Source organism: Budorcas taxicolor, chromosome 20 (genome assembly GCF_023091745.1).
Source record: "Budorcas taxicolor isolate Tak-1 chromosome 20, Takin1.1, whole genome shotgun sequence".
Taxonomy (NCBI): Eukaryota; Metazoa; Chordata; class Mammalia; order Artiodactyla; family Bovidae; genus Budorcas; species Budorcas taxicolor.
In genome coordinates, this window is record NC_068929.1 from 34785950 (window position 1) to 34798537 (window position 12588).

Sequence of the window (12588 nt, forward strand, 5' to 3'; positions counted from 1 at the left end):
GGGGGAAGGGCAGGGGATTTGATTGGATTTGAAGTATGTAAAAACAGTTCTTTTAAAACATACCACACTACTCTATGTTCATAACCATAAAAGTAAGTTTTTTTAATGTTGACTTGGAGGAAGTGATTCTCAGACCTTGATTTCTGTATTTATACTACTTTGATTATAAATCTCTATGTTGCTGTAGTTCCTATTCTTTGTCTATTTTCTATGTAAAGTTTAACAGAATGGTGACTTTCGAAAGATACTAGAACTTAATCTGTTTATAATGGACTCTTGGATAGCCACTTCTGGAAAAGTCAGAACATGCCTAAGGATTCTGCAATATGCACCTTCTGAATGAGAATCTGAAGTTGCCTCAGAGTTCATGTATCATTTCAGTCTTGTTAGTGCATAACTCTGTTTCCTGCTGTTTTTATTTTCTGGTTTTAGGTGCCTGGGATAAATGACAGCAGTGTACTGCCTTTGCTTTTGAGAGAATCGTTCGTGCCTGGCGTAGGAAGATTTCTTGCATACTCAGATGACAAAGTACATGCTATCTTTTTAGATGGCATTACTTTAACCCTGAATTGGAATTTTGGCTCTTTTATTGAAAAGAGACAGGTAATTATACTTCAGGCTGAAATCTCTCTTTTATCATTTTTTTTAAATCTGTGGAAATAGTACAAACAAAACATGATGCACTCTACACTATCTCAGTTTATTTTTTGAAGTATAAAATCTGTCAAGAGGCTTTACTAAGCTCAAAAATCAAAAAGGTATGACAAATCCTCGTTTTTATAAAGGTAACTTCATTATAGAGAAAAGGATTATTATTTTTGTTCTTTTGATAATCACCTATATAAGAGTGGTGGTTAAATAATATCCATATCCCTTATAAAATATAACTTTTAAGTTAGTCAAAATAAAGTTTTAATGATTCACCTACTTTTATTATTTTAATTGAAAATTAAGTAAGAAGGAGGTTTTGTTTTGTTTTTCAGTTCTTGAATAATAAAACTTACCTTTCCTCCTTGTTTCTTCAGGTAAATCAAGGTCTCACCTTAGGTTGGTGTAAGTTAACTTTTCCTGATGGACAAAATCAGTTAATTCAAATTCAACATCCCAGACCATATGAAAGGTACTAAAAAACAATTTAAAAAATTAACTTCATGTTAGTAAATATCCTCCTTTTAGATGGAAGAAGCATTTATATTATTTAACTTAGTTTTAGACCAAGAGGAAGCATATAAACATTTAAATATTATATATATACTTTTAGTTTTTCCATGTGGCTTGAAGTCACTTCAGCAGATTTCAGAATTTACAATTATATTGTCCTCTAGCATAACTAAATAGATCAGGTCAGCTTTAATCATTTCCATTTGTATTCTAGTGATTTTTCAAAATAAATATGTTATAACTGGCTTGTTACGGAGGTTGGACTGTGGTCAGCTGTGTTAACGAATTAACTAATTACTCCCCTAGTGTGTGCATGCTCAGTTGTGTCCGACCCTTTGCAACCCCATGGACTGTCACCCTCCAGACTCCTCTGTCCATGGAATTTTCCAGACAAGAATACTGAAGTGGGTTGCTATATCCTACTCCTGAGGATCTTCCCGACCCAGGGATCTAACCCATGTCTCCTGCATCTCCTGCATTGGCAGGTGGATTCTTAACCACTTCGCCACCTGGGAAGCCCATTAATCCGCTAACCAATTTGAAATAAGGTTTAGAGCCACAAATAGCTAAACTTACGTATATTTCTATAAAGAGAAATAAACTAGCTGATGATTATTCTTAAAATAGAAAAGATTAGGGGTTCCATGGTGGGCCAGTGGCTAAGGCTCTGTGCTTCCAACGCAGGGAACCTGGGTTTGATACCTGCTCAGGGAACTAGAACCCACATGCTGCAAACTAAGAGCAGATAAATAATTTTTTTTTAATGGAGAAGATTATTGAAATCAGCTTTTTCATGAGTGTGCTTTTTCTTTTTTGGCTTATGGAATTTGTTATAATAATCATTTTTCTTGTGATGTTCTTGACATGTTAGCAGTTTTACTTGAGGATCTTCAAAAAAACAACTGCTGTTTTACCTCTTAATTTATTTTCCTGTTGGGATTTATTGCATTTTAATTTAAATGCTCCAACATTTATTGGTAGTTTGAATAATTTGCCTCAAAAGATAAGCAAATTTGTATTTAGCAAGCACATTGTTTATTTCAGCCAGTCATTCCAGATCATTCATTTTATTGAACTTGATACTTACTTTGTATATCCAGTGAGTTATATATAATTATGAATGTGTATGTGTGTTAATAGGTGTGTTCTGGTTTAAATTTTAGAAAGCAAATACTCACTTAGTCATATATGTAGAGATATTTTTGTGATAAAATTTAATGAAACTCATTTTACTTTAGAAATTAAAAGGGGAATTTAGGCATTTGAACTTTGAATTAAATCTAAGTGTTACCTTTGTTCTGATTCTTAAATCTCATTTTTATTCATCATGAATGAGAAAAACTGGCCTTTAACCAATGAAAAAAAATTTTCAAATAACCCTACTTTAGAATTTTTTCCCCAAATTAATAATTTTTTGAAGATTTTTATAAATATTCTACATTTTCACTTTACAAACATCTCTCTTAATGTGTTCAATCTAGATATGTGACAACAGTAATATCATGGTGCAGAAGGCTGACCCAGATTAGTCAGCAAGAAATACCCATACATCCTTCATCTTCTGTTCCTGAAGAAAGCTGGTATTTATATTTATTTTAAACTTAATCTGTGTAGAAGAGCCAGCTAATCCTCAGTTATTAGAATGTTAAATGGTAAACTGACTCTTCTTCCCAAGAAAACTTTCTCTTAGTTAAATATATTTAACCAGTATGATTTTTTTTGATAGCTTAAATCTTGACAATAATTTATCTTTAATTGGATATCTCATTTATTATATTTTATCATAGTATGTTTCATCTAAAGATCAGAAAACTGCATTGAAAACTTCGTATTAAAATGGGTGACTCTTAGTGTAAAAAATTCATGTTGGATACTTTATAGAAAACTTTAGAGGAGATTTTTTTTTATATTTTAGTAATATTAAAGGAAATAAAATGTTGACTAACAAGCTTTCAGGAAAAACTTGATTTTTAAATAATTTCTATTATATTGTCTCCCTCAAATTAATTGACAAATCAACAAATAAAGCAAGATTTCAGTCCCTCCTGTGTGCCTTTCTGTGTGCAGAGGACTGGAACTGGGCTTTGAAGGAGTCAAGACTTTTAGAGAGGAAACAAGTGTAGAAATGAAAAAGGATATTTTGGCTTGTGGAGACAGTAAGAAGTTTTTGTGGAGCAGACACTTGTCTTTTGGGTGTGGTGTGACCTTGATGGATAGGAATAGATCTTATAAGGGGAATTCAGACTTCACAGAATTGTAAGTTCCTATATCTGAACTGAACTGAACTGATATGGGGAAAAAAATGACAAGAAGAAAGATCCTTAGGAAAGTTCGTGTCACTATGGGTATATTACAAAAGAAGGATACCAGGAAAAATTTAGGAAGCTTTAAATTTAAGTAAGTTGTGGACTTGCCTGGCCATCCAGTAATGGAAGGCACCATGCTTCCCACTGCAGGGTGTGTGGGTTCAATCCCTGGTTGAAGAGGATCCCACATGCCATGTGGTGTGGCCAAAAAATAAACTTAAGTTGTAAGGTAGTTAGCATAGTGTGGTGAAAAATATAAACATTAAGGTGATAACATTTTCCTGAGTTACTTAGAGAAAGAGGTACAATCAAATCAGTGGATGTTATTTGAATATCCAGGTATCTTAAAGGATTCAGCTTTGGTCCATCTCTTCAGCTATGTAGGAAATTGCTATAAAATTGGTTACTTCATTATTGCTTAGCTGTTAAAATTTGTAAAAGGTTAGCCTTTTTGTATGAAAGCTTAGAAGAGGGTAGCTGTCAAGACAAACTGAGAATTGAACGGTTGATAGAAGTACAGATTGGTGAAAGCAGCTATGGGTGGAAGCAATGCAGAGCAGAGGGGAGACAAGAAATTGAGGAGTGGGGAAGGGAAATAGAGCGCGTGCAACAGCTCCATTCCCCTCGCAAAGCCTAAGACGTCTGCACTGTGATTCTTGTTTTCTTATAAAAGTGAAAGGGTTGAAGGAAGAGAAGAGGTCACATAATAAACAACTACCTAAATTGTATTTCAGTATTTTTTTTCCAATTCAACTTCTATTATTAGCTTACTGGTTCAACTTTTTAATAAGGATGCTTGTCAAAAACTAGGAGATATTTCATAAGAGATTGGCTTATCGTATGAGCAACAGCATTAAAGGTAGTTTGTGTTGTTGCTTACACCCAGAAAATGTTTCTCATGTGTGAAAGGGTGGAGGGAGTGTGTGTTTTGCAATGATGAAGAGTCAGCAGGTTTTAGAGTAAGTCACATCCAAGTCTTTACTACAGATGCTTAAAATGATGATATATTTCTCTTATTCTCCATCCATAGGCTGGAGTACAAGGGAAGAGTGCAGGCTGACAAGGTGCATGTGGTCCATTGTATATAATAAAGTCAGTAAAGCAGACAAGTCTTACACCCTTTTGTGAACTGTGAAAAGACTTTTCTAGTGACTTGGATAGAGAGATGTTTTAGACGTGAATGTCCTCATTAATTTTGCAGAGAGCTAGTACAGTTACACTATTTTCTAGTTGTATGCCAGTGCTCATGTTTCATCTAGTGATGAGGGAACAGGCAACATACACATGAAAGGTTCTCCTGGATTTGTATACATTCAGCCCTCTACCCAGTACTGGTTGCCAGTGTCTGTTTCTATGGAACATGGTAACAGTCAGTGTTAACCCTTCAAGCCAAAGAGAAAAGAATGTTTAGTATACTTTGTTTAAGAAAACAAGGGAATGATTAGTCTATTCCAGAAGAAATTTAATAGAAAATAGTTACGTTTGGACACCTAATTCAATTGTATAAAAAGTGAGCTCTAGAGACCATCCATTCCCTAAAAGTTCCATATAAATGAGGTTTTACTGTATGTGTAAGATCCCTTCTCCTCCAAAGAAACTATCTAAGTATGAAGATTAAAAAGTTAAATTGTTCAAGAAAAGGCATTACAAAGAAGTTTATGATTAATTAACATAATGGTATAAGAATTCAAGGAGAGAGCATTTCTTTCATAGAAGTGATGAGATTTTAGTAGATTTTTTAAAGTTTGAGTAAACCTTGTGGAGGAAAGTAGAAGGTATGCCAGATCAGTACTGAGTTATACCAGGAAGGCTCATTACCTTCCAACCTCTGTACTGAATTCAGAAGTCCTTGGGATGGAGGATTTCTATTCACTTGCCTTACTCATGCTTGGGTGCATCCTCAATCGCTTGGTTGTGTCCAACTCATTGCAACCCCATGGACTGTAGCCCGCCAGGCTCCTCTGTCCATGGAATTTTCCAGGCAAGAATACTGGAGTGGGTTGCCATTTCCTCCTCCAGGGGATCTTCATGACCCAAGGATTGAATCCGCAGCTTCTGCATTGGCAACCAGATTCTTTACCACTGCACTATCTGGGAAGCCCCCTAACTCATGAAAGACTGTCAGCTGAGTCAAGGTGATCTGTGGCTAAATAAAGTCAATATAAAGAGAATTCTTAATTTCTAGGTTCTTCGCTGTTAAAAATTCTAATCTTTATGAAAAAAATTAACTATGCTTATTTGAACTATTGTGGATATAAGAGAATCGGACAACTGGCATTAACCTTTTTTTTTTTTTTTTGGCATAGGTCTGTGGCTTCTGAACTTGAAAAGATACAGAAGTTTAATTGTATCCTTTAAATATAATGTAATGTCCTGCACAATTTCTCTCTTTCCCTTTTAGGCTTAAGCTAGCCTATGGAGACTTTCACACTTATATAATTATGTTCTAACATTATAACTGAGAACTGCCTCTGACTTCTTTCTTTTGTAAAATCTGTATGATTTTTATTTACTATTATTTTTTTTTTAATTTCAGCTTCATTGAGGTATAATTGAAAAAACTGTAAGGTATTTAAATAGTACCTCACAGTGACCTGACCCACATACGCATTGTGAAAGGATTACCCTATCTTGTTAATTAACCCAAGCATCACTTCACATATCTTCCACCTCTCTTTTTCTTGGGGACAACAGGGATGAGAACATCTGATTTCCACCCTCTCAGCAAACTTCAGTCATACAGCACAATATTATCAACTACAGTCATCATGTTATCCATTAGATCCTCAGACTTTATTCATCTTATAGCTGAAAGTTTATATGCTTTTAATAACTTCTCCCTCTTTCCCTACCACCCAGCCCCTGGCAACTACTACTCTGCATTCTGTGTCTATGAGTTTGACTTTTTAATAAAATTCTATATATGATCGACACCATATAGTATTGATATTTGTCTTTCTCTACTTATTTCACTTAGCAAAATGCCTTCTAGGTCCATCCATGTTGCTGCAAATGGCAGGATTTCCTTCTTTCTCATGGCTGAATAGTATTCTATTGTGTGTATATATGTGGGGATCATCTTTATCCACTCATCCAACAATGGACAACAATAGGTTATTTCCATATTTAACTACTATGATTAATGCTAAAGTGAACATAGGAGTACAGATCTCTCTTCAGTAGACTGTTTTCATTTCTTTTGGATATATATATATAAAACCAGAAGTGGGATTGCTGGATCATATGGTAGTTCTGTCTATAATTTTTTGAGGAAACTTCCTTACTGCTTTCCATAGTGGCTGTACCAATTTATATTTCTCGCAAGTACACAATGGTTCTCTTTTCTCCACATCCTTATCAACACTTGTTGTCTTTTATATATATATATATATAAACTTCATTTTCTTTTTAAAAAATGTCTGTATTTGGCTGCCTCTGGTGTTAGTTGCAGCATGAGGATTTTTTGTGGTATATTTGTCACTGTTGACTATATTAGCTGTGGGCTAATCATATATGATCTTTATTATATTGAAGTATGTTGCTTCTGTATCCAGTTTGTTGAGTGTTTTTCTGTATCTGTTGAAATTATATGACTTCTTCATTTTTCATGTGGTGTATCATATTTTCATATGTTGAACCATCCCTGTATCCCTGGAATAAATCCTGCTTGATCATGTGTATGATCATTTCAATATATTATTGTATTCAATTTGCTAATGTTTTGTTGAGGACTTTTGCATCTGTGTGCCTCAAGGATATTGGCCTGTAATTTTCTTTTCTTGTAGTGTCTTTATCTGGTTCTGGTTATCAGGGTAATCCCGGCCTCATAAAATCGGTTTTGAAGTATTTTCTCCTCTTCTATTTTTTGGAAATGATTGGTTTAAATATTTAGTAGAATTCACCAATGAAACCATCTGTGTTGGGAGGTGTTTGATTACTGATTCAATTTCCTTACTAGCATTTGGTCTGGATTCATTCTTGATGGGTTGTATGTTTCTAGGAATCCATCCATTTAAGTTGTCCAATATGTTGGTCTATAATTGTTCATAGTATATTATGATCCTTTGTGTTATATGGTATTGGTTGTAATTTCCCCTCTTTCACTAATCTGAGCTCTCTTTTTTTCTTGATAAGTCTAGCTAAAGTTTTGTTCATTTTATCTTTGCAAAAAAAAAGCCAGCTTTTTTACATTGATTTTTTCTATTGTGTATAAGCTCCTTCCAGGGAGACAAACAACCTAGAGCAGGCCAGAGAAGGAATATGGAGATATCACCTGCCAGCCTTCCTCTGGGGGGCATCATACTCTGCCCCTAGGTGTGTGCTAAATTAGAAACTTTTTAAAAATTTGTCTGCACTCTTAGTTGCAGCCTGCAGGATCTTTTATCTTTTTTGCAGTATGTAGGATATTTAGTTGCGGCATGTGGGATCTAGTTCCCTGACAAGGGATGGAGTCTTAGCCACCGGACCACCAGGGAAGTCCTAGAAGCTTTTAAAGTAGCAGATAGGCCGCTTTTAGGGAAAGATTGGGAGATGAGTGTTTGTCTGCTCAGAGCGAGGAGTTTTAGGGGCTTGTCCCACACTTGGAAGTCTTAAAAAATTGAAGCATTAGATCTTGGGTCCAAACCCTTTGCTCCTCGGGGTGAAGCTGGGAACTGTGAATTCCCCCCTGTTGTGCTGAGGGTGGGGTTTATAGTGAAAGCCTGTCTCATTCTTACCCATTTCTTTCATTGTGGATGTTTTCTTATTCATTCAGTGTATAGCAGTCACTTGGGTAGTTCCCGCATTTCTGACAGTGAGAATTGCTCTGTATGTAGCATAGATTCAGTGTGTTTGTGGGAGGAGGTGAGTTCAGGAACTTCCTCTGTTACCAGCTTAGACTGGACTCCTACTTCTTTTTCTTGTTAGACCTTTTGTTCTGTGCATTCCTACCCGACTCATCTAAATTTCTTTTATCCTCTTATTTTTCCATAATCCTGTTCAAATAAAGTAGCTCTGAAATAGCGGATACACTTATTTTCATTCTAGATGTTTTAAGTTATTTAAAAATACCCTGTACAGATTGTTCATATTCCTCTCACCCCTACTTTGTTCCCTTTCATTCCCAAATCACTTCATCACTTAAAGAAATGTTTTTGTTGTTTAGTCACTAAGTCATGTTCAACTCTTTTGCGACCCCATGGACTGTAGCCCCCTAGGCTCCTCTGTCCATGGGATTTCCCAGGCAAGAATACTAGAGTGGGTTGCCATTTCCTTCAGGGGATCTGCCCTACCCAGGGATTGAACCTCGGTCTCCTGCATTGCAGGCAGATTCTTAGCTACCTGGAAGCCCTTCAAGAAATGTTACTAAGATTTTAATTCTTTTATTTCCTCCCTGTCACCAAACTTCCATCCAAATACAGACATACATACTGTCTTTTCCTTTCCCCTTCTTATATTCTAGTTTCTTCATTTATATAAGGGATAGACTTGATAAATTCTGACGTCCCAACTCTATTATGAATCCAAGAGATCTTCCTCCCAATAGAAAAATAATATTTTAATATGAAGGCTAGGTTTTCTGTATAGGGGGAAAGCTCCTTAACTAAGCAACTTAGTGTTATTGGAGAATAGTGGTGTCCTAAACCAGATTTCTAACAAGAAAAACAAACAGTCTTTGGATTGTTGTAAACCAAAATCTTCAGAAACCTTGCTAAAAGAAGTTAATGAAAAGAGTGTATCGGTGGCATTGAAAAAAACCTCTGAAATCCTTCAGGATATTGACAATCTTCTATCAAACTCTAAATGGTGAAAAATGGAATTAGTATAATATATTATTAAACCCTGAAGATATTATTTCAAGTGATTGGTAGAATATTATTAGAAAGCCAAGAAATTATATAGATACATGACTTGTGTACAATGATTATATGAGAAATGATATCTAACTTTGGAGGTGTTTTATCTAACTTGTAAATTTTAAAATATATATTTGTATATTATTAATAAAGAACCATTTAAGAAATTTGAACAATTTATCTCAGATTTGAGAAGAAAATTTTATAAAACTTTAGAGTTGTTGCTGTTTTGTCTTGTGGAGCATTCACTATTAATCAAGATTTTTTTTTCATTTTAATATGCAGAATTGTGTGCATTGGTCATTTGCTATTTAGTCTCTCTACTCCAAGTATTTTTCAGCAGATCTATGAGAAGAGAATCAGCTCTTTAAAAAAAAAAAAAAAAACACTTTAATGTGGGCAGTATTGCTGCAAGCTAAGAATGGAGCACTTCAGCTAAGACTAAATTTTATCTGAATTTGTCTCATGTTACCAAATCTTTTCATTTGTTTTGAACACCTCAAAAGATTTATGCTACAAAATACATGAAACCAAAGGAGAAATAAGCTCACCAAAAGTACTGTTTATTGCACCTGTCTATTGGGAAAGAACAAAACCATACTTCCAAAAAGACTTCCGGATTATACCAAATATAACAAGAAATGTTCAGATTAACTTATGATTTCTTGAGAAGACCAGCCTCTTCACATAAAAGGGAAGAAACAGCAGAGGAAACAAGAAAAACAGTGCGGGGGCGGGGGGTGGAAGCAGAGTGTAACAGGTTAGGAGATACAATGTAAGCAATTTGAGCACAATGCTTTCTTCAGTTCCTCCCACTGGGCTCCCTGCCACCTTCAAGTATCAGCACAAATATCCCTCAGAGGGGCTTCCCCCAGTTACTATTACATCACCATATTTATTTTTTGTGGTCTATATCTTCCACTAGAATTTGAGCCCCATAATGTTATTTTATAGTCTTATTAACAAGCATAGTGTCTGGCATGTTGGGAACACTCTGTGTGTGTAAATGAATAGCCCCTTTGGGCAGTAGACTGACCACAGAAATAACAGTTCGTTTTGGTCGCAGGAAACCATCTATGTCCCTAAATAACTCCAGAAAGCCTCGACTATAGTAAGACATGTACCCATGCTGCCATAAGGGTAATGCCAAATTGTTATTGCATTCAGACAGAAAAAAAACTCCGTAACATGACTAAAAGCACTGTGGTTAATGTATTCAGCAATAAATATGTTTAATAAGCTTTTAAGCTGTGCAGGTAAAATATGTATAATTTCCTCCCTCAGTTGAGTCATTCCCATTAGCTCAAAACCAAGAGTATCACTTTGCCAACAAAGGTCCGTCTAGTCAAGGCTATGGTTTTTCCAGTAGTCATGTATGGATGTGAGAGTTGAACTGTGACGAAAGCTGAGCGCGGAAGAACTGATGCTTTTTGAGCTGTGGTGTTGGAGAAGACTCTTGAGAGTCCCTTGGACTGCAAGGAGATCCAACCAGTCCATCTCAAAGGAGATCAGTCCTAGGTGTTCTTTGGAAGCAATGATGCTAAAGCTGAAACTCCAGTACTTTGGCCACCTCATGCGAAGAGTTGACTCACTGGAAAAGACTGATGCTGGGAGGGATTGGGGGCAGAAGGAAAAGGGGACGACAGAGGATGAGATGGCTGGATGGCATCACCGATTCCATGGACGTGAGTTTGAGTGAACTCCGGGAGTTGGTGATGGACAGGAAGGCCTGGAGTGCTGCAATTCAAGGGGTCGCAAAGAGTGGGACACGACTGAGCGACTGAACTGAACTGAAGCGTGTGTCAAGCAATGTAAACTTCTATAGCAAAAACTGAGCCACACCTTAAGGATCTGTGAGAGACCTAGAAGTCTGCTTGAGATGGAAGATTCCAATTTTCTACCGTCTCCTTCAACTATATATTAATATTGATACAATCCCACTGCTACCCTTGCACTACATCCAACACTTGTTTTGAGAAAGTAGGTAAGAAGGAGAAAGAAATTTTCCTCTGAGTCCCCTCTTTTGGGCCAGTACTTCCTAGGGTCAAATGTCAAGCTAGATGTCTCCTTGGTGCTTGGAGAGCACCCACCACTCTCAAGGCAGGGAGTCGGGATGGGAACTGGTCAGACCTACTAAACACCTGCACCTTGTCAGCCCAGTTAATCAAGGTCAAGCTACCCTTTATGTTGTCTCTTTTTCAACCGGGGGGAATTAACAGTCACGATTAAGCCTTCTAGCCTTGTCACAAGGAGCGGCCCCCAAAGTCCACTGTACAAACGCAGAGTAACTATCAAGAACTCCCCAAGGGGGCGGTGGAGCGCCACAAAAGAGCTTCAGGCCTGCAAAGTCGCGCGGTCTCGCGGAGTGATAAACTACTACGCCAGCCGAAAAGGATCCCTTGCAAGAAATCGGAAACATCTCAATACATCCGGGACAGCCGGTGTCTCCGAGCTCAAGCGTCTAAGGCCACGCTTCCCACATTTGGTGAGGTTAACTATGTGTCCCCGCTTCCCGCCGCAGCTTGGGTGGGCTGTGGACATCTCCGGCTAAGCCGAAAACGAATCCTCATGTTGAAGATGGAAACCAATAAGGCACTTTTCACTTCCCACCCCATTGTCCCAAATGTCTCCTTTTGGGGAGCACGACTTTCGAGGTTAACACGAGATACCCACCCTCGCGGGTAACGAAGACTCAAGTAGCGTTCCAGTCGGAGGGGATGTAACCAGTATCCCGGCGTCCTCTCGGCTTCCGTAACAGCGTAGCCGGGCGGTGATGTAACCGCTCTGGCCTGCGGCCGGCATCTCTATGGTACCGACCGGAGGGTGGAAGGGGGTATATGGGGGCGGGGCCGCCATTCGCGTCGCAGGCTTCCTTCAGCAGGCGGAGCAGATGGTGGTTGATTTTGGTCCTCAGCGACGAACAGACTGTATGGACGCCGCGAAACTGCGTCCTGAGGTGGGAGGCCGGAAGCGGGGACCACTTGAATCTGAAAGTCTAGAAGATCCACGTTCCCGGTGGGGAAGGCGTGCCGGGGCGGCAGGCGCATGGGACCCGGGAGTAGGAGGAATGTGCTCGACCGGCAGTGGCCCGGAGCCCTTCGGCTTTGTCGCGCCTTCTAGGGCCCATAGGCGTCCAGCCCTCACCTAAGCTCCGCGCCCCTTGCGTTTCCTTGGGTCTGGGCGGGGTGCCGGCGCTCTTGCCTGCGTTGCCGCTTGCCATCCTTACCGGGCTCGAGGGCCCTTAATGCGCCCCCGGCTCAAGTGCTTAGTCGCTCAGTCGTGTCCGG

The 12588-nt window shown here is 38.2% G+C and overlaps 1 protein-coding gene across 1 annotated transcript in view; it reads left to right on the plus strand.

Annotated features, from left to right (window-relative positions):
• The window catches only part of C20H5orf34 (chromosome 20 C5orf34 homolog), a 31295-nt gene extending 22040 nt beyond the window's left edge, over positions 1–9255 (plus strand). The window contains exons 9-13 of the mRNA XM_052659255.1: positions 433–603; positions 1026–1120; positions 2643–2741; positions 5774–5814; positions 9062–9255. Of these exons, the coding sequence (XP_052515215.1) occupies positions 433–603; positions 1026–1120; positions 2643–2741; positions 5774–5814; positions 9062–9255 (600 nt within the window). The remainder of the gene's footprint in view (positions 1–432; positions 604–1025; positions 1121–2642; positions 2742–5773; positions 5815–9061) is intronic.
• Positions 9256–12588: the final 3333 nt, after the last annotated feature.